The sequence below is a fragment of the Hemicordylus capensis genome, chromosome 4, assembly GCF_027244095.1.
Source record: "Hemicordylus capensis ecotype Gifberg chromosome 4, rHemCap1.1.pri, whole genome shotgun sequence".
NCBI classification, from domain to species: domain Eukaryota; kingdom Metazoa; phylum Chordata; class Lepidosauria; order Squamata; family Cordylidae; genus Hemicordylus; species Hemicordylus capensis.
The window spans coordinates 175015308-175041589 of NC_069660.1; the positions used below are offsets into that span (position 1 = coordinate 175015308).

The window sequence follows — 26282 nt, forward strand, 5'->3', positions numbered from 1 at the left end:
TGAAAACTATAAGAGACAATAATGCCAAATTAGCTCCTGAAAATACATTTAATAGAACCAACTCTGCTCTCATATCTAACCTCTGTTGTGCAATTTTACCCATTTCTAAAAATACCTCTGTCCAAAAGCAGAAAATACTGGGACAAGACCACCATAAATGGAAGTATGTCCCCCTATTTCCACAGCTGTTCCAGCATAGCGGGGACAAACTCTTATTGATGTGGGATAATCTAGAAGGGATCAAATGCCACCTGTGAAAGAGCTTAACAAAATTCTCTCTAATTCAGGAAGAGGTAGAAAACACCGGCTTCCATTTCAGTATTCCATTCCATTGTGAGTTGCTAATAGTTTGTTGTAGGTCATTTTCCCAGGCCAACGTAAGGCCAATTAATGGATCAGATGTTTGCATTATTACATTCTCATATAATCTAGAAATAAATCCCTTAGAAACTTCTGAAGCTTTTAATATTAATTCCTCAAACATTGTCAAATTCCTATTAGCCTTCTTAGCTATATCAGGATGTAAAATAAAAGACTGAAACTGAAGAAAATTTAACCAAGAGTAATGCTTATTCATAAACTTCTCCCAAATTGGTTCTAAATCAATTGGCTTATCCAAATAATAAAAATCCTTTAATCTATTTGCAACACCTCCAAAGATGCCAAGTAATCAAGAGAGTGAGTTTAAAGCTGGAAATTTAGGATGGTTACAAATAGATAACAAGAGGGAATATGGTTGGAGGCAAAAAATTTATGCTATTTCCCCTAGATCTGAAAAGTGATTCTTAAAAACGGGTTTATAACAGATTTAGAACTCTTAATAAATTCAAATATCAATACTAAGTTGTTAATATTACTGAGATGTTCTTCAGGAACCTCCATCTTCACCTAGTATTTAGCTTCCAGGTCTGCTATTAACCACAGAATATCCCTAATATGTGATGCTTCATAGTAAGCCATTAAATTTGGAACTCCGATACCACCCTGTTGTACTTTCCTATATAATGCATTGTTACGAAATCTAGATCTTTTCCCGGCAAAAATAAAAAGGTTTAAAATATTTTGCCATCTACCTATAGTAGATTTTGAAAGTTTAATTGGCAGCACCTGAAATAGAAATAATGATCTTGGAAGTAAATGCATCTTTGTGGCAGCTATCCAGCCCATCAAAGACAGCCTAACGCCTTCCCATTTCCTAATTTTCCTTTTTATTTGACTGATAACTGGAGAATAATTCAATCTTTCGAGCTGTGATAAATCCATTGATATAAATACCCTTAAATATTGAATAACTTTAGAAATTTTAGAACCCCCTAAGGATTTTGCCAATCCATTCTGGAACACAAAAGCTCTGACTTAGTCAAATTTATTTTCAAACCAGCAATTTATTCATATCTTTCCAACTCTTTTTGTATGGCAAAGATAGACCTCAAAGGGTTCATCAAAATTAATGCGATATCATCTGCATGTAGATTAATTTTATACTCTAAATCTTTTATAATAAGGCCCTTAATTATCGAGTTATGTCTGATGGCTTCAGCCAAAGGCTCAATAGAGAGTATAAATAATGAAGGGGAAAGGGGTCAACCTTGTTTTGTGCCTCTTAATATGCTAAAGGGTTTAGAATTGCGAGAATTCATGCGAATTATTGCAGAAGATTTGCAGTAAAGTTGTTTGATAATGTTGACAAATCTGTGCCCATTTGTAATTTCTCAATTAATTTAATTTAAGTACAGTGGTCCCTCTACTTACGAAATTAATCCGTTCCGAATGCACATTTGTAAGTCGAAAAGTTCGTAAATCGAAAAGCGGTTTCCCATAGGAATGCATTGGGAACGGATTAATGCGTTCCGGAGCCTAGAAAAAAGACCCAGACCCCCAGTAAGGCTTGCAAACTGCACAGGAACATTTCTTTTCAAGAATAAACAGGCAGTAAACAGGCAGGCAAGTCAAGGAAACCGCATGTAAAATTCGTAAGTCGAGGAAACCCCATCTAAAAATTTGTAAGTCGAAAAAACCGCATCTAAAACCGGATCTAAAACTGCCGTTTGTAACTCGAAAAATACTTATGTCGAGTAGTTCGTAAGTCGAGGGACCACTATAAGTCTATTGTATATGGTCAAAGGCTTTAGAGATATCTAAAGTAAGAATAGCCAGCAGAGACTTCTCCCCCCTACAATAATTCATACAGTTTAAAATATGACGTATAGGGGCCGCAATCTGACATCCCTCAATAAAGCCAGTCTGATCAGGGTTTATATATTGAGCTATAAACTTATTCAACATTTTCACCAAACAGTCTGTAAATATCTTAAGTTCTTGGTTAAGTAAAGCAATGGGTCTATAAGATTCTACAAGTTCTTTATCCTTATTAGCTTTCGGAATCATTACTAGTCTGGAAAATCTCCATGACTCAGGGATAGAGTGACCATCTAAAATAGAATTTAAAAGAGTCACAAGTTGAGGAATCAAAATATCCCCAAACCTCTTATATATTAAGGGCTCCATCCGGGAGTGTGTGTCAGGCCGGCCATTTAACTCCTGAAGGGGCCATGCTGCCCCTTCGGGAGCTAGTCTGGGGCTGGCGCTGCATTCGCAGCGCAGCCAGGAGCTGCTCCTGGCCGCGCCGCAAACACAGCGCTGGCCATTTAACTTCCAAAGGGGCTGCGTGGCGCCTTCGGGAGTTAGATTTAGGCTGGCACTGCTTTCTCAGCACAGCCAGGAGCAGCTCTTCCCTGCCACGCCACGAACGCAGTGGCCATTTAACTCCTGAACAGGACCCGCACAGCCTCCGCTCTGAAGCTAAACCAGCACCCCCGCATCTGACGTCAGACACAGGGGGTGTTTTGGGGCCACGAGGCACTGCCCCGATTGGGCACAGCCCAGGTTCTTTGAACCCGTTCACCCAATGGTGGCTCCACCCATGGACAGACAAATGGATACACAATGGGTATATCCACTAAGCTTATGTATACAATAACAAAGAGAAATTTGCACCATAAACCTGAGCAATGCCAGATACTTAAAGCTAGTAGTATTATAATATAGCTTTATACTATTAGAGTCGTAATTTTAAAGTAATGTAGTTTTATGGTCCATAATTTGTTCTTATTATTTTGAAACATGCTCTACTCTTCTATCTTATGCTGGTCTTGGGCCATAATAAAGATGATTGATTGATTTTGATTGATTGAGTAGTTAATGTAATCTTGTGTCATCCTATCTTTTGAGAGATTATGAGTCAAAACCTGAAATTGGCCTCCCTCCACTAGAGTTAGTAATGAGGTGGGTTTGAGGTGGTAGCAGAAGGCCTGTTCAGGCCTTCACCATTCGTAGATGGTGAATATGTGAGGAAGGTGAAACGTTGCATGCAGGATAGCCTGTACCTACCATGCCCCCTGCTGTTGCTTTGTTTAGCACTTGTCTGGCAGCCAGGATGTTTAAGCACAGGGAGACTCTCTCCCAGTGTCCAGCACTTGCCTTTGCAGACAAGTACTCAACGTGGGGAGAGCAGGGGATATGTTGGCACAGAGGAAATGGCTGGCTGGCACAATTCCATTCTCCCCGTCACATGTTCACCACCCATGGATGGTGAATGCCTGAATAGCTTTATAGACTGCATTTTGGGTTCAATATTTTTGAAGCTCCCTTATGTTAAATATTCCTTACAAGCTAAGAATTAGCACATCAGGAAGCAAGCTGTGTTAGCTAGCTTTCCCCCAATGTGCTAGTTTTTTTCTTGAAGGGAGGGTTTGGGGTTGGAAGTATACTTACTGCAGTTGGAAGTATACTCTCCTCCTTAGTAGTCTACCACCTCATTCTTATACATGTGCGTAGATCAGGCTTCAGAGTTTTCTGATTGAATGATGTCAGGGAGAAGAAGTGATCCTCCTTGTCTCCCATTAGTAAATGGGATGAAGACATATAGAAGGACTACAGTAAATGTTCTAGTTATTTGTTCTCTATTACAGTCAAAATGTGGTCAACTCATTGCCAAAAATGACCATAAATATATTTCTGATGACCATAAATTCTGGGTATTGCCTGCCCAGCTTGAAGTGAAGATATCCCTCCAAATTCTCTGTTGCATCACAAAGAACTCAGGATAGGACAGGTCTCTCTTTTTCTGCTGGTTAGAAGGCCAGGCACCTCACCTCCACTTAATTCTCTGGCACATGTAGAGAACTTAGAGGAAGTGTCATTCTTACTCTGCAATAGTCTTTGAAGACACTTAGAAGCACCAAGATAGATTCTTACTGCCTCTAAATATCTCCAAAGTCTGACACAAAGTGAAACTAAGCCCTCACCTCACCTCCCTTGAATTTTTTCTTTATTCCAGAAGACTGGGAAGAAGGGAATGTTGGGGTGACCACAAGTAATGGCTGCCTGCCAATAATATTAAAGTCATTATATGATGAAGAATTTGTAAGGCTGTCATATTGAGCTAGGGAAATAGGTCCATGAACCTTGTTTCCCATGTCTTGGTGTACATATGTGTAATTTCCGCTGCCACTGCTTCACAATAAGGTTCAATAAGGTATTCATGTGGAGGTCTACCATGACCCAGTTCTTCAGTGAGTTCAACTTTTATCATTTCACCACATTGCTCTCTTGGCTTGAATGTATATTAGGAAGTGACAATAACCTTTTGTATCTGAACTCACTTAATTGTTAAAATTTCATAAATGGCTGACGTTATTTCTCAGTGCCGATTTCCACAGCAAACCAATAACATGATTGTTTTCCAATGAAACAGTCAATAGGTTGAACTTAACATCTGACATCATCCCATCCAATATCATCCTTACTTTTACCAGTATGTAGGCATCACTGACCTGAAGATAATCTTAACCATCCTTACAAAATTGCCTAAACCAGCTTTTTGGGTTGGGTGTTTTGTTTTGTTTTTGCCATTCTGGTTAAGATGGTCCAGTTTCATAGGAACCTCTTCACACAAACACATTGCCATATGGTTAGGAGCTCATGCAATCTGTTCTCCCAACAACTATACCATCACGAGAAGATAAGAATGCTCCCCACCGTGCTGAATGTACCTGCCCAACAGTAACAATATGGGAAGGAACCACTGGAAATTGTAGGCAATGCTGCCAAGTAAAAAATTTCTGCAAGTGCAAACATATGTAATTTTAGCCTTGCTTTCCTAGTCTACAAAATCCAAAGTTGTCTCTTCAACATATAACAGGCACAGTTCTCTTTGTAGGTGAACTAGATCAGCACTCAGATATAATGGGCTTCCCCACAATAGATTTTCTCTCTCTCAATAAATTATCATAACTCTTTCTTTGTGTTGGACCCAGGCATCATCTTTCTAAGAAAAACACTTTTGTTATAAGAATACAGCATTTTCAGTACAATATTTTATACCTGGTTAAAGTGTGGTTCTTCTAGCTGGATAGCCCAGCTATTATGATGATGTATATTCTTTGATTTTTAAGATAAGGGTAATAGCTCTCCCTTGTGGCTTGCCATTAATATGGAGCTTGGAATGGTATGAAGCCAGCTCATTTTCTCCCTGTTTGTGTTCTTAGATTGTTGCACTGTCATCTTGGAGTCTCCTGAGAGATTCAATGTACTATACCTGCTCTGTTGTTGCACTTATTTTGGTAAGTACTTAGAGATTGTTTTCCCGAATAAGGATTGGTTTGGTTGCCCTTGAGGTTCCAAAGTGCTGCAGCTCCCATTTAAGAGGGTTTAGTTACAGTGGTGGTTTTATAACAGCATGCTGTTTTGTTTCTTTTTACAAAGGATTCTGTTTAGAAAGGATAGGCAATCTAGTTGACTATACATCCAGGATCTCATTGTTAAATGAATGCATTTCTTTGTTAATTAGAATTTCAACTTTTCTTTCTGTTGTTCTGACTTTGAATTTCATCCACTGAGATGTGAGAAATAAAGTTTCAGACTCAAAGTGTAGAGCATTAAGTTCATATGGCCAAAACCAGCTGTGGATTGATCCGATACAATTTAGGGGCATATTTCATCCCATATGTAAATGTGTATCAGAGTAATAACTGAATAGTAAGATAGGAATTTTACTCTACAAATAAGTAGCTGTTACCTCACTCTTCTTCTTGCCCAAAGGAAGGGTTATCTGTTGCCTTCCCTCTTGCTTCCTATATTGTTCTTACTATGTGTGATTAGACACACAATATCTCAGTATCTGCTTGAATTTATGCAGTCACAAAACATATATACATACTCATTTATGGAAATTGGAAGATTGTTCTATAACAGGGGTTCAAACATTATGTTTTGAGGACCAGCAGCAGCCTCTGGTATACTTTTGGGTGATTCCCAAGACTGGATGGAAAAACAAGTGCTTAGTGCAGATACTTCTCAACCCTCACAATGTGATTTTCTGTAGGAGTGCATGGGAGAGCTGGTGAGCTTGCAATCCAACTGGGGTTACATGGAGACATTGATTGTGTAAACCAGTGCTTCAGATAAGGTGCTTCCAAATGGAGAAATGCTCTATTTTAAAAGGGAAGTTTTTATCACTTTTCTACTTTGCATCCAGTGATGCCCTTCTGTTGTATTATTATCCAGCTAGAAGTACTATTTTGCAGTGCTTTCTGTTGCCAATCTGTTGTGAGATTTGAGATTTTTGAGAATATTTGGTTTCAAAAATCTCAATTCTCATCATGGATTGACACCAAATAACCAACAGGTAGCACTGCAAAATTGTGTGACAGCCAAGGACGTTATCTGTACATCATCTTATTGGCACAAGTTTTCAGGCATTCCACTACCCTTCAACAGGTCAGACCTGTCAAATTTCACCTTCCAGGTAAAAAAAAGTCCCTGTTTTATAGACAAAGTTTCTTGGTGATGGTGGGTGGGGTGGAGGGGTATCAATTACTTCTAAGAGTTGTAGTGTCACTGGGCTGCCTACCATGTCTTAGAGCACTACAAACCTTCCTCCAGGAGTGTGCAAATAGGTTTGAATCCTAACTGGTTCAATATCAAACTGGTTCGGTTTGAAAGTTCGGGGTGGAACTGAACCACCCCTGGTTTGGCTCGATCCCGGACCAGACACCAACACCTAGTTCAGTGGTTTGTTGAACATTTTTTTTAAAATCCCTTTTTAAAAAAAACTTATCCCCTACGGGGGGCTTATCCAAGGTGGGGGGGGGTTGTCTGCAGAGGTTCCTTCCCACCAGCCTATCTTTTTGTAAAAATCACCTGGTTCAGGCATCTTCAGCCCTTTCCGGGCCTATTCCCCAGCGCAGCGACCATATTGGAAGATGCCGCACCTGCGCAGTGGGACCTTGTGTGGCCGGGTCATGACCGTGAGTAACGAGGCATTATGCCTATGGAAAATGGGAGGTTAGGTTTCAGAATGGACAAAAAAGGTGGAAAAATCACTAAAAACTGTAAAAATAATTGAAAATGTTTAATGTACCATGCTCCGCGGGGTACATGTGCCCAGGAATGCCCTCTACATGTGCATGTACAGGTCTACATGTGCCCAGGTCTACATGTGCTACATGTACAGGTCTATATGTGCCCAGGAATGCTCTCCAAAGCCACAAAAAATGCTTTTTTAAAAAAAGAAATGAGCCAGAGAATGGCTTCTCCTGACAAAATGGCAGCCAGAAGTGACCTCTGTGGTCCTCTTGGAACCGCAGATACATGGGTTTTAACTCTTTTGTATCCGTGGATAATGAAATTGGGTGTCAATTGGACACCTGTGAATATGCAGAACCATGAATAGTGCTTCTGCAAGTAACAAGCTTTGTCTATATGTGTCCTTGACTGCAAGCTCCTTCATAGTGAGGCCTGTAGTTGTGGGTGACAGCTAGCAGAGAAGCCAGTTGCACTGCAGTTGCTCCCCCTGCCCCCGCCCAGCATTGTAAATGAAGTAGAAGACCAGAATGGTGTCAGTGCAAATATTTCCTAACGGGCATGCCAGAATACTGGTATACAAGAATACCACAACAACCCTGGACCTCCAATCTCATGTATGAATTTTCAACAGCTTCTGGCTCTGGTGTGTGTTTGGAGTCACTACTCCACAAGGAGGAGAGGGACACATGATGTAGTGATTATAGTGTGGGACCAGCACTGCCCAGATTGCCTAGATTTTACTCTGGATCCAATCACATGGGAGGGCAGAGAAGGAGGGGGAAGTATCCAAATCTGTCAAGTAAATTTTAAAAATGCAAATTAGTTTCTGCATAATTTGCATAATATGCAAATTAGACCACCCGGAATTGGGAAGCTTGACTATGACAAGCTGAGAGAGAGATTTTCCTCAACCCTGGGGTTGAGCTGCTCCATGTGTGTTTGTCAGAAAGAGATATTTTTTTCTTCTCCCACTTTTGGAAGCCACTCTGTTGTGGGTGGGAGTTGGTTTAGTTTTAAAACTTTTTTTTTTGCTCTGCCTTCTAAACTCTAGCTAAACTAAACTGTTTTTGTTTTCCTTCTGATTTAAAATATGGTGTTATACTGCTTTTCAACAATAAAAAAGTTACATATTAGCAAAACAAAAAAGGCAGATGCTTGCTGAAGCAGGAGGGGGTTGGAGAAAAAGTCCCCTGCTGCAACCTCCCCCCCGGGGGGGGAACATTCTTGCAAACAGTGCCATCCAGACCTTGTTACGCCACTGCTACCTTTCTGTGACTTTTCCTGATGGAAAACAGATCCCATACTGCTTCCTACTGTGTCTGAAGCTCAACACTCTTTCCTCATTACCTCTTGGCCCTACACTTCTTTCTCTTCTCTCCTCCAGCCCACAAACTCACTCCCTTTTTCTGCCTAGAGTTAACTCAGCTTTCTCCCTGCAGGGGTCACAGCTCTCCCAACAAGTTCTACATTTCTCTCTCTCTCTCTCTTTCTGACCCCACAATGCTCTTCCTTCCTTTCCCAACCCACCCTTTCTTTTTACTTCTTCCCCCCAAACCTATGCTGCTTCTCTTTCCCAACAGGAAAAGTGACTAAGAAAACGCCATGAGAAAAGCTCAAGTTAGGTTTTTCTTAAAAGCATAAGAACATAAGAACAGCCCTGCTGGATCAAGCCCAAGGCCTAGCAGGTCCAGCATCCTGTTTCACACAATGGCCCACCAGATGCCTCTGGAAAGCCCACAAGCAAGAAGTGAGGGGAGAGTGAAATATACATTAAAATATACATTAATACATTAAAAAACAAATAACCGGTCTACACGAAAATGAATGTTACATGAGAGATCTGTGACAAAAAATTCCAAGGTTTTGATTTTCACTTAAAAACACCTATTGCACAGGGTGGGGGCAAATTTGGTTAGAAATAACACAGGCAACACTTTCTCCTTTCTTCTTGAAACAGAACTTCCTGACTTAAGTTGTTCCCTCTAAAGCTTGGGGAAAATAAGGTACTGGGATGGGGATTTAGATCAGGAAAATGGTATAGGTGGATGCATTAAGCACCCCTCCCACAGTACCCCTGCTCTTACATAAATTTGCCCTCCTTTCCCTGGCTGCTTTTAAGAAAAAATCAAAACGCCAAGGCATTTTCTACACAGGGCTTTTAAAGTCCTTTAGCTCTCATCTCCTCTGGAATGGAGGGTGTGCATTCACATATCAGGCAGATTTACCCTGAGGTCCCTGTGAGCTATCGAGGAGCACTTCACACACAATTCAGGTTTTTCACTGGATATAAATCGTGTAGCCCGATTTATATCTGAGGTAAAAAAAATCCACCTTTTGTGTCAGCTTGTTGGGACAACTTTGAGTTCACAGTAAAGCCTTGTAGTAAGCTTGTGGTAAAGCCTGCTATGTGACTAATGTCCAGGAGATTGGAAAACATGTTGTTTGGCCCTCAGTGCCCCAGCTTTCTCCATCACCCAGTCACTTTGCTTTCAACATAGGATCTACACTACTAACTGTAAGGAGGCACCGTAAGGCATCCAAGGCAGGATAGTGTGCAGTACAGGGTAGCTGCATAAAACTGACATTTTTTGGTAATTGGGACACTGGAAAGTTGAGTCACATGTAAGCTAACATGCAGGTGCCAGGTGTGGTAGTTCAGCTGAGCCCTTTGCATTAAGTTTATATCTTGGCTGCACTCGTATACTTTGTTTGCAGAATGACTTTTCCATTCCTGGGATCTGCAGCTAGTAGGATCTCAAGAGGCAGGGCTGCGAAACGTAATGTCAAAAACTAATGTCACACTCATGTGTTTGCATCTCCACATGATGATTCATGACATGGGAAGAGGATAATATAAATAAATTAAGTTGACAAACTGGACAGTTGACTGTTTTTATTAATCAACATGAGTTCATTGAAAAGGAATAACAAACATGTATTGAAATTATTATTATTATTATTATTACATTTATATCCTGCTCTTCCTCCAAGGAGCCCAGGGCGGTGTACTACATCCTTGAGTTTCTCTTTCACAACAACCCTGTGAAGTAGGTCAGGCTGAGAGAGAAGTGACTGGCCCAGAGTCACCCAGCTAGTATCATGGCTGAATGGGGATTTGAACTCGGGTCTCCCCGGTCCTAGTCCAGCACTCTAACCACTACACCACGTGGGGGCTATGAAATGTGTGAAATGATTTGGAGTGAAGAGGCAATACTAGAAGACAAATGTGATGAGTAATGTTAAAGGTTTTTTGAAGTGTGGCATACTTTATAGGCAGCCCAACATGGTAACACATTTTTAAATTTTACTCCACAGTTTATTTATGATGAAAAGGTTTCCTGGTAAGTATAGTACAGTTGTCATTTTCTGATTAATAAATGTAAGGGAAGCAAAGGTTCTGCTGAACTATTCAGGGCCAATCTATACATGATGTTTAACCTATCTTTAAAAGATGGGTTTAACATGGAAATGAACTGGAAGTGGTCATTTTATTGTTAAAAATTAGCCACAGGACGCCCTCCCACCACCATTTCAGGCCAAGGGTGTGGCATGTAGTGAAGGGGATTTAACACTCCCCCCCCAGATTACTTTCATACCAAATTGCATCCCCTTGAAGTGCCAATTTGCCCCCAAAGCAGTCATTTGCAGTTGAATTGCTTCTGGCAAAATGCCAGTGGGAAAGACCTGCACCACCTGCAGCACCACTCACAGGGTTGCAGTAATACACTGGAGAGAAAGAGAATTGGAGGTGGGTAGACTTCAACCCAAATTTGTTCGAGGTGAGGAGGCAGTGGGGCACAAAGAGAGCAACTGAGAACTGGAACTGAATGTGAAAGCGATTACTAAAGAAGGAAAATGGGGAGATGGGACAAACTGAGCCTCATTCATCTGTGCTCTTCAAGCTGCTTTGAGGTGCAGCATTAGGCTTACCTGACCACTTCTGGAGAGGAAGCATCGGCTCCACTGCAATCGACCCACTCCTGAACCAGTTATCACACTGGGAAGCTTGTTTGTGGCATTTGGGAATGACATCACTGGGACATGCTGGCTGGTTCTTGGTCAAGTTCCACCCAGAAGTAGAAGCTAGGGAGCATGGAGTAGGGGAAATGTGGGTAGTCAAGAGAATTAAGAAAGCCCCCCAAAAAGGGGCACAGAAGTCCAGCAGTAGGAGAGGCAAGAGAGAGGAGGACCAGGCCTTGACTCAGGAACCCAGAGCGGCTAACTAGTTCAGAGGAGCAGCAGTGCAATTCCTTCCAGGGGGGTCAGAAGACTTCCAGCTGGCAGCCTTATTACTCTTCATTTCTTTTCAAAATATATGTATTTATTTAGAACATTTATATCCCAGCTCTCCAAGTCTCAAGGCAGCTTCCAACATAACATATATGATAAAGCAATGAAAGTAGCAATAAAACAAATTCAAAACAATAATAATCACAATGGAAGCAGCAGCAATATATGGTTTCAGAGCCCACCAAGCAGTCTTTCAGAAGTGGATGGTGTTACATCCTGTCTGAAAAGCCATAAGAACAGAGTAGCTTTGAACTTATTGCAGCTGCAGTGATGGGGAGGTGTCCATTACTCTCTGACATCTGGAACATTGAAATGACAGCATACCAGGTGCCAGAAACCCTGGGTCATAAACATTTCCAGAATTTAGTAGGACGTCAGGTGCTCTGGAAACTATATGTTCCAACTTCCAGGACTCCTTGTGTTGAGGTTTGTGATTATTTAGCAAAGCACCAAGGAAGCTACCACTCCAGTTACAGAGTGCAGAGTTTAGTTGTTGCTGCTATCTAAGTAACATGCATGGAGATCACTGTAGAGTCTAAACTAAATTGATTTATTGGTGAAATACATTTGGGATAGGAAAGACCTATCCTATCTATCAGCTACATAATGAATTGGTAGGGAGATAGATAGATATATGTTTCCATCTTCTCTCTAGGAGGAAAGGAAGAGGACTGACTCACTACAAGAAGTACCTGAGGAGTCAAAACAGGGGTCATAGAGTAGAGGCAAGCAGGGACAGGTAAAGGAGCCCTGGCTCCCTCTGCTCCCAATGTCCCTAGTGGTCATTAGGATCGTTGGTGCAAAAGGTCGATGCACTGTATCTCCATCTCCAACACTTTGCACCTGGGATGCTGCTACACATGCTCTTAATAGCATCCCTGATGCAATGAGTCCTGGGAAGTAATCTTCAAGGCACCTGCAGTCTGACACTCCTACAAAGTACTCAAATGTCCTGGAAAGCTGCATGTCTCAGTGCCTCTGTTGCCTGGGATGCTGCCATTTCAGCATTCCGTATGCCTGAGAGTAGAGACCTTCCAGGACACTTCCCTGTTGCTTCTGTTGCCACTGTGAGGTCCGTTTTGGGGGGAAGAAGGGGACTCCACTTGTGAATCATCAGGCATAGTCAGGCTTTCCTCACCAGGCACCATTCCATCCACTCTAAGCACCTGTAGACTCTGCCCCTATTCCACCAGACTCCACCATCTGGTCTGCCATGCACCACCCTTTAGCTCCCAGGTTCATTCCTCACCCACCCATGGGCCAAATTAGATGTTGCAGGGGGAACTGAACTCACAGCATCTCTTTATTATTCAACTAGTAATTTTAAGCCCGTTAAAATAACGGGCGCTAGTACCTGTTGTTGTTGTTGTTCCCTTTATTCCTTTCCTCTCTCGTTTGCCCTCCTTTCCTTTTATTTTGTTCTTTTTCTGTCTTTCCTTTGTCTTCCTTTTCTCTCTCTCTTCCTCTGTTTCCTTTTCTTCCTTTCTTCTCTCCCCCTCTCCCTCTCTTCCTTTCTTTCTTCCACCTCTTCTAACTCCCATCTTTCTGTTTTCTTGATCTTTTCCTCTTTTCTTCTTTTTAATGGGCTTGTTCTTTGGGGCTGGCTGCTCCTCCCTCCCTCCCTCTCTTTTTTTTTTTGGTCCTTCTCCCTCATTTCTTTCTCCTTCCTTCCTTCCTTCCTTCCTTCCTTCCTTCCTACTTTCCCTCCCTCCCTCCTTGTTTCTATTGTCCTTTTCCTTCCCTCCTCTCTTTTTTCTCTCCTTCCTTCTTTCTATTGTCCTATCTCCCTCCCTCACTCCTTCCCCTCTCTCTCTCTCTTTCTCTATCTTTCTTTCTCTGTGTTTGCCTTCCTCCCTCAGTCCCTGTCCCATGTTAGCTAGTAGACTTTTGATGCTGTCTATTTCTGCTTCCTCTGGCTTCACTGCGTCCTCCTTCTTTTAGCTGGGCCCAGTGCCTTCTCTGGTCTGGAATGGGGTTCTTTTTCTGATTGTTTTCCCCTACTCTCGCTCCCTGTCTTTTGACCCACACCTGTGTATCTGTTTTCCTTCCTCCCACCTCACCCTCTTGTTTTCTACCATTTCCTCTCCCCCACTTTCTTCTTTTCTTTCCCCTCTCCCCAGGCCCCCCTCTTTTTTTCTTCTCCCCTCTGCCCGGTTTTTTTTTTTTTTTTTTGGCCCTTCCTTCTCCCTTTTTTAGTTTTTTCTTATTTATGAGGCAACTTTTAGAGCCTATTTCTTGTTGAAATACTTTATTTTTTCAACTCAGTATTAAAGTTAACTTACTCTTTTTAATCTTTTTTTTTGTTTTCCCCCCTAACACATCGGCCCATGTGAATAGTGCCGTTGCCGCTGGCTCCGCTGCCCTCCCAAGTTCTGAGTCCTTCGTCCCGGCCAAATTGGCCCACGCCGCCGCCACCGCTGCCCTCCCGCCCACCCGCCCTCCCTTCCAACTGCCCAGTCCTTCGCCCGGCCATGTCCGTCGGGCGAAGAACTCCTTAATTTCCGAGGGAGAGAGGAGCTTGCAACAGAGCTCCTCTCTTGCAAAGACTCTGCCCGTACTGGCAGTTTGGGCGTAAAGGACGCCTATTGCGTCCTTTACGGCCATAGTGTCAGTTCAGGCAGAGCCGTTGCAAAGAGAGGAGCTCTGCTTGCGAGCTCCTCTCTTTCTCGGAAATTAAGGAGTTTTTAGCCCAACGGACATGGCCGGGGTAAGGAGGGTTCGGCAGTTGGGAGGGAGGGCGGGCGGGCGGCCAACGGCAGTGCTTGGGTGAAATGGCTGCCCGTGGGTTCCATGCAAGGAGGATCGGGGATTGGCCCGAAATGGCCGCGGGTGGGGCCGGAACAGTGATGGAGGGCGGGCAGGCGGGCAGACAGCGATGAGGACCAGGGATAGGCGCGAAATGGTCGCCGGTGGGGTCGGAATGGTGGTGGAGGGCGGGCGGGCGATGGCAGGAGTTCGAGTGTTTGGTGGCTTTGGGACACTGGCGTCGGCGGTCCTGTCTCCCTTGGGCTGTTCTGGGCCTGCACTTCGCGCAGGCCCAGAACAGCCCAGGGAGACAGGGACGCAGATCCCCAACGTTCCAAGGCCACGGACACTCACTTAACCTTTTATTATATAGGATAACACCCACAGAGTCACATTATGGAAGAGGGGGTTCTTAAGCTTTTGCCACCACACCAACACCCTGACTTAAATCACACACAGAGAGAGAGAGAGAGAGAGCTTCTATTTGTGCCCATGTTTTCCCCTCTGCACCCAATAGCAAGAACATTTTAGATTGGGGCTGCAATGTGAGGGGAAGGTCACACACTCACAACCCTAAATCACAGCCCTGATCCAAATCAGGCACCCCACCCCCACTGTTCTCCTTTGAAAAAGACAGATGCCTCACCATTTCACTTAGGAAACTGTCCTTATAGCAAGTTAGACAAGGTCTATCTAGATCATTATTGTCTCCTCTGCCTGGCAGTGGCTCTCCAGGTTTTCAGGTGGGGTCTTTCCCAGTCCTATTTAGAGATGCCAGGGATTGAACCTGGGACTTCCTGTATGCAAAACTTGTCTTACTGTTGAACTATGGTCCCTTCGATTCAAGAGGCCCACACATCATGCGTACTTTGGCCCTCAGTCTCAGGACCTGAGCCTTGGGAGACCAGACTGTCCTAGATATGGGGGGGTCAGGGAAGGGATCTTCTTCAGCTTAGGCAGAATCCTATTCCTTATTTTCCTGACTTTTCACCCTGGTTTGGTTGCAGGTGGGAGTCCTTAGTTCTAGTGCTGATGTACTTCATCTACATTCTCATCATGAAGTAAGTATAATTTTTGCTCTCTTTTTTTTTACCCTTGGATAATTTTTTGTGTTGAAAACTGGTGTGTATTCTTAATAGTATAATTTCTGCATCAGTTATATCATTCAAGGTTGCTTTAAACCACACTTGAGAATATTTCAGTGAAATAAGAGCAGCAGCAGCAGCAGCAAAGGATCATTGTATGCAGAGTAGTTTTTGTTAAACAAAACCAAGTCCTCCAATTTTCCATTCTGTTACATCAGAATATCAGTGTTAGTGCAATCACATGACTTGTTAGGGCATGAGATTCTGACTATGCAATCCTTTATTCATAAGTAGGAACATAAGAAGCTGCCTTGTACTGAGTCAGACATTGGTCTGTCTAACTCAGTCTTGTTTAGCAGTGGCTCTCCAAGTTTCCAAGCAGGAGTTTCTCCCAACCCTACCAGGAAGCTTTTTATACAAGGCTTTTGAAGCCCTTTAACTCTCATCTCCTCCGGAATGAAGGGGATATGTTCACATATCGACTAGATTTACTCTGAAGTCCCTGTGAGTTATCGGGGAGCAGTTCACACAAAATTCAGGTGCATTAGAATGTAACCTGATCTATATCTGGGATTTAAAAATCCAGTAATTGTCTCGGGTTTTTTGGACATCTTCAAGTTCACAGTAAAGCCTCCCCGTAAATTCATGGCAAAACCTGCTGTTTGTTAAAAAAACAAAACAAAACAAAACCCTGGAGATGCCAGGGATTGAACCCGAGACCTTCATCGAGCAAAGCAGAAAAACAATACTGAACAGAGTCTGTCAGGACAGCAAGATGGAGAGTTCTCAAGATGCTCTACCACTGAACTCTACCCTCTACTCTACTGATGCTCTACCATCGAGCAAAGGAGATGCTGTACCACTGAACTATGTCTCCATCCCCTAAGTATGAGTTTTGCTTTCCATTAAGGGCCCCTTTAGTCACTTTAGACTTGAGCTGCAATCATGTAATCAGGAACTACAAAATTATGCACTTTCACATGACTAGAGCAGATCTGAATCCTAAGATAATCTTGGCGCAAATAGAAGACAGAAAAAGAGGGTGAGTACAGATATTGAGGCGAGTCTTACGATCAGTGAGACCCGCTTTTGCCGGTTTTGCGGGGAAAGCAGGGTGGGAGCCCTGGGCAGCCAGATCGGCCACCCACATGACTGCCGACTCTGTGACAGAGCCAACGGGGACTAGGGAGTTCGGGGGCCGCGTGGCCCCCGGAAGCTGGGAAGACCCCCGAGCCAGGAGGCTGCTTTTCAGCCTCCTAGCCGCACCGCAACTACTCACGATCCCAAAAACGGGGTTTGCGGAGCACTCGCTTTAAGGGGTGGGCTACTCGAGCAGGTTACTCGCCCAAGAACCACCGGGCTCACAGCCGAGCCCAGTAGTTCACACGATTGTAGGAAATCGGGCTAGCAGAGGCTACTACCTACTATCGTGTGAATAGCCTCATTGTCTTCACTAGGAGTTCCAAGGGTCAGAGCCTCAAAGGCAAGAGAGAGCAATTCATTAGCAAGATAGGCAAGTTGCAAAATCCAAGGAGGGCCAGATTCCACAGGCAGAGTAGAAGGAGAATAGTAGCCTACTTTGTAGGGATATGCTAACAGGTTCAACGTCGAACATGTCCGACTGTTTGGAGTCAAACCAAACCACCCTCTGTTTGGTCTGACCCCAAACCAAAACCCACCCACCCTGGGGGGTTGCAAGGCGTTTTTTAAAATGTTTTTTTTTACACTTATTCGCTCCAAGGGAGTTGTCCGAGGTGGTGGTGGGGTCTGCGGAGGTCCCCCCCCCACTCTGCCGGCCTCCCTTATTCCAGAAATCAGCCATTTGCTGGTCAATGACCGAATAAACTTATAACTAAAAATCAGCCATTTGGCCAGTTTCCGGCCTTCCCTCCTCAGCGCTATGGCCATTTTTGAGGCTGCCACACCTACGGAATAGGCCTCTGCATGGCCTGGGTCTTCTCTCACAGGAGCTCCAGCCTCAGCTGCAGACCGCTCCTGCTTTAAGACCTATCGGCTTTAAACAGCTCTGTGCCATGTTGGCAGTCTCACAGGAGTACTCTATGCTCTCACAAGAGGCCAAGTGCACTCTTCTCACCAGGCCTTCCCATTCAGCCCCACCCCGGCAGTTCCTAGTGGTGGTGCCCAAGGAGCCCATTCCCACCTCATTCAACATACTCCCACTCTCGCCTTGTTTGGCAGGCTTTCCACTCTGCACCCATCCTCGCTGAATCTGTGTAAGGTCAGGCTGCTCATGTTATTCTTGGGGCTGCTCCTATTCCATCGGGGCTGTGATCCCCAGCAAGCATACATGAGTTTGTACACATGGACAGTCATTTTTCATCTTACCAAAAAACAAAAACAAAAACCATGCACAATGTAAAAGCAGTGAGAGGACAGCTGGCTGAGATATACTGATGATTTATGGGCACTAGCCAGCAGGCATCCACTGCAGCTGATTTTCTCCCTGTATGCTGCAACCTTGCAGAATTGTCTTTTTTTCCCCAGACCTTGCTCCAGAACATTGAAACATGTGTGTGTGTTCTGAACCACTTCTACCATGCTTTCAAACCTCCTCTGCCACAAAGGCCTAGATGATTATTAAATAATATTATATTGCAAATGTTTTGGAGTAGTCTTAAGGCCACCTAATGGGGCAGTGGGGAAGTAACTTGCCTAGGGAGCAAGAGGTTGCTGGTTCGAATCCCTGCTGGTATGTTTCCCAGTCTATGAGAAACACCTATATCAGACAGCAACGATATAGGAAGATGCTGAAAGGCATCATCTCATATTGCGCAGGAGATGGCAATGGTTAACCCTTCCTGTATTCTACCACATGGTTCTGTGGTCGCCCAGAGTCAACACCGACTCGACAGCACAACTTTTCTTCACAGTAGTCTTACATACAGTAGTATAATTGTTAGCATTATGCCACTCTGACATTATTTCTTTAAAGACTTGAAATTATTTCTTGAATGTCTGTCAGGAGTACCCAGTGAAAAAAGCCACTGAGATGAAATCTTTTTTCTTTATGTAGGTATAATTCCAATCTAAAACATATCTTTGAAAGGAGGACGAAGAATGCAACAAACATGGTGAACGGATTAGCAAGTAACACAGAGATGGATGACAACAGCAATTGCGACGCTACAGTGGTATTACTAAAGAAAGGTAACTGTTCCAGTAAGTCACACTGCTTGCTTGAAGAACTCTGGCTGATGGGCCAATAACTGGTCTGCATGGGACATACTAGCATTGGAAAAGGAAATGTCAGCCCTTGCTAGCTAGAGTGGTGGCTTTTTTGAGCAGGGGTTAGCAACTATCCCTATTCTGCCCAGCATAGTGTCTCTCTAGTGGCTGTTGCTGGTGTATACCTTGTAATTCTTTTTAGACTGTGAGACCTTTTGGGACAGGGAAACTCTTTCTTAGTCTCTTTGCTATGTAAACCACTTCTAGAACCTTTTATTAAAAAGCAGCACATTAATCGACATCATCATCTTTATAAAAGAGACATGATGAAAATGGGAACCTATACTGATAGATGATAGTATTACGAGATACTTTGTTGTTGCTTGATGACGATGACGATGATGATGATGTTTCATTGATAAATATGGCACTTTACAGAGTCACTTTTTTAAAAAGAGGGAGAGAGATTCTTGCCCTGAAGAACTTAAATCTAAATTTATACCATGGAGAAGACAATGAAGGGAGAGGAGGAAAGGGAGAGGCAAGTGTCACAGAGGGTGAACTAATACACATTTCAGTTGGGCATGAGGACCCAGGCTGAAGACAGCTGATAGTATTGTAAGAGTATAGAAGGTGGCTTGAAAGTGTGCACACTTGCAGTGTTTTATATTATTTCAAAAACCTGTTTGACAAGAGGTGACAGTGGGATAAATGAAATGTATGTGAACATCTCAGGAAACAAAGCTTCTTTCAGAAAACTGTTGTCTGCCTCTAGCCTAAGCTTTCATCCTTTGAACTGTGTGCCATCCAACCTGGGGGAAAGTTTTCTTCCTTATATGTCTGAACCATCAAGAGCTTCATTAGGAGTCTGTACATTGACATCTTTCCAGAAGATAGTGAATGTCCAGACAAAAATTATGTAGCTCAGAATTTCTATCATTACAGCCAATCAGTAAGCTTGTGCTGAAGCAAAGTAGCAGGAAAATAACTCCAGCTGCCTATAAGTGAAGTCAGGTAAAGAAATTAATATTACTGTCATTCCAGATTTCCAAGTTATATGGAGTAATTCTAAATCAAGCATGAGCAGGGCTACAACATAGCCCACTAATGGAATGGCCTTCTCATATGAGAGTGCTTCCACATTATATAAGGAAAACCTGGTTGCTGCATTTTCACTAGGCATGTGCCCGAAACGTTTTGGAGGCCATTATGAAGGCCTCAGAAACGTTTCGGTGCTGGGGGCAGTTTCAGTGCCGGCGCTTTAAGGGCGGGGGAGGGTGTACTCACCCCTCCCGCTGCATTTCCCCCGCCAGCGCGTTTTTTTTTAAGCCCCTCGGGGCGACAGTGTTCCTCCCTGTCGCCCCGTTTTCCCCATCGGCCGGAAGTCGCAAGTGCACGTGCGCCTGTTGCATGTGCACGCGCACGCCCTTCTGCTGTGTGTGTGTGCGCGCGCACGACGGGCACACGCGCGACTTCCGGCCGACAGAGAAAACGGGGCGGCAGGGAGGAACGCTGCCGCCCCGAGGGGCTTTTTAAAAAAATGCGCCAGTGGGGGAAATGCGGCGGGAGGGGTGAGTATACCCTCCCCCGCCCTTAAAGCGCTACCCCTGCCGGCGCCGAAGATTTCCGTGCACATCCCTAATTTACACCTGCCCTATAGTAATGTTTCTAACAGCAATCAGCACCTAAAGTGTGGACAATATAGATGCATATATAGATGCATACCTTGGCCTAAACAGGCACATGGTGCAGCAACCTAGCTGAAATTAAGCAGGTCTGGGTCTGATCAATGAGTGGCTGGGAGAACTCCTGAGGACACAAACTGGGGAGTTTGCTGGGGTGGTGGGATGGAGGCAAGATATAAATGAAATAAATACATTTAGGTACACTGTCACCTTGGAATTAATTAACCTCTCTTGTCATAGTACTTCATAATGATCCTAATACTTCACATTGTAGCACAAGCAGCACTTTCAGGGCCCTTATGTTACCCACTATTGAGGTGCAGCATTGCAGTACGGCGGATACCTCAAGTGTTGGTTTTGTGCAGGGGGTGGATTGGCCACCTGAGCCACCACCTCTGACAACCTCATCTAGTCCTGGGCAGTTTGGGTGGTGGACCCATGCGCCAGCTGCCGCCCTGCTCCCTCCCTCTGCCTGTTCTTCTGGCAGAGAGCAGCAAAGTTGGAGCAGGAAAGCTGAAGTGAGGAAAGAACTTTCCTGCCGCCCCAACTCCTCTGTGTCCCCCCTCTGTGTTTGGACAGGCAGAGGGTGGGACACGGCTGCCGCTGCCTGGTAAGAAGAAGTGGCAGGGTAGAAGTGGGTCTTTGCACTCCAAAGATCCTCTCTCCAAGATCCTCTTGCAAAAACGTGCAAGTGCTGGATCCAACCTTTGCAAGAGTGGAGGATGAGGAGGGAGATTGCCAGGCACCTCCCATGCTCCAGGACAAGAGGCTGCTGGCAATCTCCTGCCTCTCTCCACTTTCTTGCAAAGGCTTGCAAGGGAGCTCTCCGTCTGACCCTTGGGCGGTGACGAGAAGCAAGAATGACTCCAAGGGGAAAGGCTTCCCCACAGCTCCCAGGCTGGCCTTCCCTGTTCAGCAGGCAGCAAGCAGGGTTCTGGCCTCCAAGCTGTTGTGATATCATGTGCATTTTATTTAAGCAGCTTATCTCTTTTCTGGGAGAGAGGCACCGTTTGCGGCAGGGACATGGACTGTGGATTTATTGCACCCGGACCCCAAAGCCTGAGGAGAAGAGCATTCCTGAGGAGACAGCCTTGCCTGTCCTGGCTTGGCTTGGCTTCCCACCCTTAACTTCTTCCCTTCCCTGGCTTGGAGTGGGAAGGGAAGCAGTTGGTTCCGAGGCTGATGAGCTCCACTCTTTGCTCCACAGCTTCCCTCCTCTCCCTACCTTTGGGCTGGGAATGAGGCAAAGCAGGTGCTTAGAATAGGAAAGCAACTAGAGTTGAAGCAAAGGAGACTAGTGAGCACTATTATTTGCTCCGTAGCTTTCCTTCCCTCACCTCCCTGCCCATCAGTGAGGGAAAGTGGCTGCTCGGCCACAGTGACCACCCATCGGTAGCTCTGCTGCCAGATGCGACAGCCTGCAGCACCTCTCAAAAGGCACTTTGGGGAGCTGTTTCTGGGACACCATTTTTAATGTTGGGAAGAAAGCAAGCAACAGCGAATCCCTCTCCTCAGTTACGGTTGTGGAACCACCCATAGTTCATCAGCGTCCACATCTCTTTAGAAGGTGTTGTAAGTATACTACCCAAATGGGTTTCCATGAGGCCTCTCCTGTTTCCTGCCTTTTTAAACCTCAGCACTGTTACTAGCAGTGAGGTAGCCCTGGCTCCTGCTTGCTTTCCCCTCACAGCACTTCACTGAGGCAAAACAGGCACTGTGGAGAAGGATGGTAGTCCTCAGTCTCCCTCCTCTCCTGAGCAAACAGATTCCCCTTCCCTTTGTGAAGTGCGGGGTTGGAGTGTAGGTCATGCTAAATAGCAGTACTGAGGTCCAGCCCTTCAAGCACAAGCAAAATGGAGAGGGATGGCAAAAAGGAAAGGAGAGCAGGTCTTGTGGTAGCAAGCATGACTTGTCCCCTGAGCTAAGCAGGGTCCACCCTGGTTGCATATGAAAGGGAGACTAGAAGTGTGAGCACTATAAGATATTCCCCTCAGGGGATGGAGCCGCTCTGGGAAGAGCAGAAGGTTCCAAGTTCCCTCTCTGGCTTCTCCAAGATAGGGCTGAGAGAGAGATTTCTGCCTGCAACCTTGGAGAAGCCGCTGCCCGTCTGTGAAGACAATACTGAGCTAGATAGACCAATGGTCTGACTCACTATATGGCAGCTGCCTATGCTCCTATGTTCCCAGCCTCCCTCCTCAGCTGAACAATCTTCCCTCCCTGACTCATCTGAGAAGGAAATAGTTAGTAGCAGTGCTGCCCAAGAGCCGAGGCACATGTTGAAAACAGACCCAACAACTTTAGGGTCATAACTCCGCATTCATATATTAGGGTTCCCCACCTGGCTCGAAGATTTTCCCTCCCTCCTTCTAGATTTTTGAATAAACTCTTTTTATTGGGGATTTATGTGTTGAAAACAGCCTCCCCACAAGCTTGTAAGCATCCTCTTCCTTCCCTAAAGATTGGCTCTTCTGTATATGAATTTATTGAGGAGCAGAGAAACTCCTGAACTTTAGACTAGATAGACAGATGTCTGGCCTGTAGTAATTTCAGAGCATGTCAGTTCAGAAGACCTTTCTGTTCTCGTCTCCTCATATGTGTCATTAGAGATTAGCATGCTTTCAGGCTCAGACATTTCAGAGGGAGAAAAACCGACAAAATGTTGGGTAAAACGAATTGGAACTTAGCACTAGATTTTCTGGAAGCAGGCAGTATTCTTATCTTTCTAGCAATTCTCAACCCTCCCCCCTTTAAAAGGAGAACCTCTGGTTGACCACAGACAAATCTGAAAAACTGATAATTTGGCTGAGTGGTGGACTGCCACTATGCATCCTAGTGGCAAGCAGTGTTCCCTCTAAGGCATGTGCATGCACAGACAATTTTTTTAAATTTCTCTCAGTTAATTTTAGATCCTACTCAGGTCGAATCACGAAGGATGCACTCTGAATGCATGTGTGCACACACTGCCTTGAGACTGCTGCCAGAACACAACTCATTCTGCATACAGATGAAAAAAATTAGGGGGAACACTGGAGGCAAGTCCAGCCTGGCCCTGCCTCTTAGCAATGTTTTACTCTTCCCACTTATGAAGAACAACCGTTTATCCCCCTCAATGGTATCTGGCCAAACAGGTTTTGAAACATTTTGGAACACACTGTAAAACACCTGCAGAAATGAGGTTCTCGTTCTACCACCAGCATATATTTTGTTGGACTCCAAGGTAAGGTGTTGGTAATCATTTAATTGGGCTCCAAAGAATGATAACTTTCAGCTGGTGAGAATAATATAATGGAGTCAATTGTGACCTTCAAGTGCACATGTATATTTTTTCCTCATCCTGCTATGGTTTCTGACTTAAATATGGTTTGCAGGTGTTTTACAGTGTGTTTTCAAAATTTTCAAAATCTGTTTGGCTAGATACCATGTAGGGGAATAAAATGGGTGCACTTCATAAATGGGAAGGGTATTAGCAGTTGGACTAAATACACTTTTTTAAAAAGTCTCCTGTAATAGAGCTGACTATTAAAGGAAAGTAATATCAGGGAACATCACTGCATGGCCGATTGAAGATACATGACTGAAGAACTTTAAATATAAGAAACAGGTGATGATGCCAATTATGATTTCCCTCTTATTCTGTTCATCTTCTTCAGGAAATTTCCATCGCAAAGCCTCTGTGATCATGGTGGACGAATTGCTGTCTGCATATCCACATCAGCTATCCTTTTCAGAGGCTGGACTCCGGATAATGATAACCAGTCACTTTCCTCCCAGAACCCGGCTCTCCATGGCCAGCCGCATGTTGATCAATGAGGTATGTCCTGGTTTCCGCGCCCCCCACCCCGGTTCTAATATTCTAAATTGTGCACTCCATCCTTTTGTTTGCTCTGACCATGGTCTGTAAACAGGAAGCAGTTCTGTGTCACTTCTTGTCTGCTTTTAAGGTACTATTTAGAAGGTGGCAATGGGATATCTCACTGACCTCTGGATGATTCTCTTATCTTGCCCCTGAAGCTCACAGGGCTTCATGCTGTACTTCCTCTGCTCACTTCATACTGTTTTCTCCAAATGTTTATCACAACAGGATTCTATCTATCTATCTGTCTGTCTGTCTGTCTGTCTGTCTGTCTATTTATTGTTAAATTTATATACCACCTTTCATTAAAACAATCCCAAGGCAGTTCACACAAAAATTAACAAGACTATAAAAATTACACAATTAAAATATTAAGCTAAAATATGAAAACATAGATCTGATTAAAAATATTTAAAATACCAGCATAAGATAACCATACAAAATACAAAGAAGGAGCAGCAGAGACAATCAGATACTGTAAAAGCCTGGGTAAAAAGCCACGATTTCACATGCTTTCTAAAAACTGTGATGGAGACCGAGGAGCGAATAGCCACCAGGAGAGCACTGGTTGGGACCAGGATCAGGAATGTCTTGAGCACCATGATTGATAGGCTAAACAAATGCCAGAATGAGCTATATTTTGGAATGGAGTATAGGAATGAGCAAGAGATGCCCTGACAAGTTGAGAACTGTTGTTGAAGAGCAGAGCTCATAAGGCTGTACCTAAAGGCTGCAGAGAACAAAGGAAAAGCAAATCCAGAGGGGAATCATTGGGATGCAGCCTGACCTTGGCAAAGACTTAGAAGCACTTTTTTTAAAATTTTAAAAAAAGTTAATTCTGCTTTGTTTTCAAGGCAGTGCTATGGGCTGGTCACTTTTGTTTCCATATTTTAGAAAAGAAACACAGACTGTGACTTATCAAAAGGTGAATCTATTATCTCAATCTCACTCATACAACTAAGTTCATATTTGCTACAAGACAGAACAAAAAGTGTGGGGGCATCTTACAATATCCTAAATATTCACATACTTAAATATCTCATCATTTTATCAATATGATATGCTAGTTACTGATATATCCATCAATAAAATGATGAGATATTTGATTTTTATTTTAAAATAAAGTTCATGGACAGGATGTTGTTTGTATTATCATTGTAAAAACCTTTAAAATAAGGCTGAAGGATTTAATTGGTTTAATCAGTGGTTTAATAATCTAAATTAATTACTGGTTGATTAATCATTGGGTCCAGTTTTAATCAATGGGAACTAAGAATTAAGGGCACACATTTGTTTTTTAAGATAATTTTGGTTCTGATGGATTGATGTAATATAGAATGAAAAAGAGACTGTTCAAGACTCTTTCCCTCTAATGAGGGGTGGAAAGTTTTGTAACTTTTCTTACCCTTCCTTCAGTGTCTCAAAAGACATGTCTATTGAGGTTTCAGTGATGTGCAGATTTGTGTATATTTAACTGAATGAATAAATCAGTAGTGAGTTAAAAACCATATTATTTAACATTGTTTAAAAATAAGATCTACATCTTCAAACGCTTTTGTAAACTAATATTAAGATTCTCGTGGGGTGATAGGCTATGCAGATCTTTTGTAAATCAATCAACACAATTTGAGAAGGCACTATTATATTACTAACTAAAATATTCATTTTCATCAATTATGTTGGACATTTTATTTAACTTCCCCCGTCTTTTTAATTTATTTGAGTTTAAAAGAATATTTACCCATTTTTTGTTGCTTTCCCCCACACAGAGACAAAGATTAATAAACAGCAGAGTATACACCAATGGAGAATCAGAGGTGGCCATCAAAGTCCCTTTCAAGCATGCTGTGGAGAATGGGTCAGGACCCAGCAATTCAGCCGACAGGAATGGAACCAGAAGAGATGAAGATGCTGCAGAAGCTGGAAATGAAACTGAGAATGAGAATGAGGACAATGAAAACAATCAAGATGATGATGAGGAGGAGGAGGATAATGGAGGCCCTTACACACCCTTTGATCCACCATGTAAGAAATTCCTGGATATCATACATCAATTCCTGCTTTTTCACA

The 26282-nt window shown here is 43.6% G+C and overlaps 1 protein-coding gene across 2 annotated transcripts in view; it reads left to right on the forward strand.

Annotated features, from left to right (window-relative positions):
- SLC24A3 (solute carrier family 24 member 3) overlaps positions 1-26282 on the forward strand; it is a 277690-nt gene that overhangs the window by 218456 nt on the left and 32952 nt on the right. Inside the window, exons 7-12 of one of the 2 annotated variants that reach the window (XM_053251024.1) lie at positions 5550-5624; positions 10684-10709; positions 15411-15464; positions 18523-18668; positions 24010-24170; positions 25982-26237. In XM_053251024.1, coding sequence (XP_053106999.1) covers positions 5550-5624; positions 10684-10709; positions 15411-15464; positions 18523-18668; positions 24010-24170; positions 25982-26237 — 718 coding nt within the window. The remainder of the gene's footprint in view (positions 1-5549; positions 5625-10683; positions 10710-15410; positions 15465-18522; positions 18669-24009; positions 24171-25981; positions 26238-26282) is intronic. The other variant, XM_053251025.1, reaches the window with a different exon arrangement.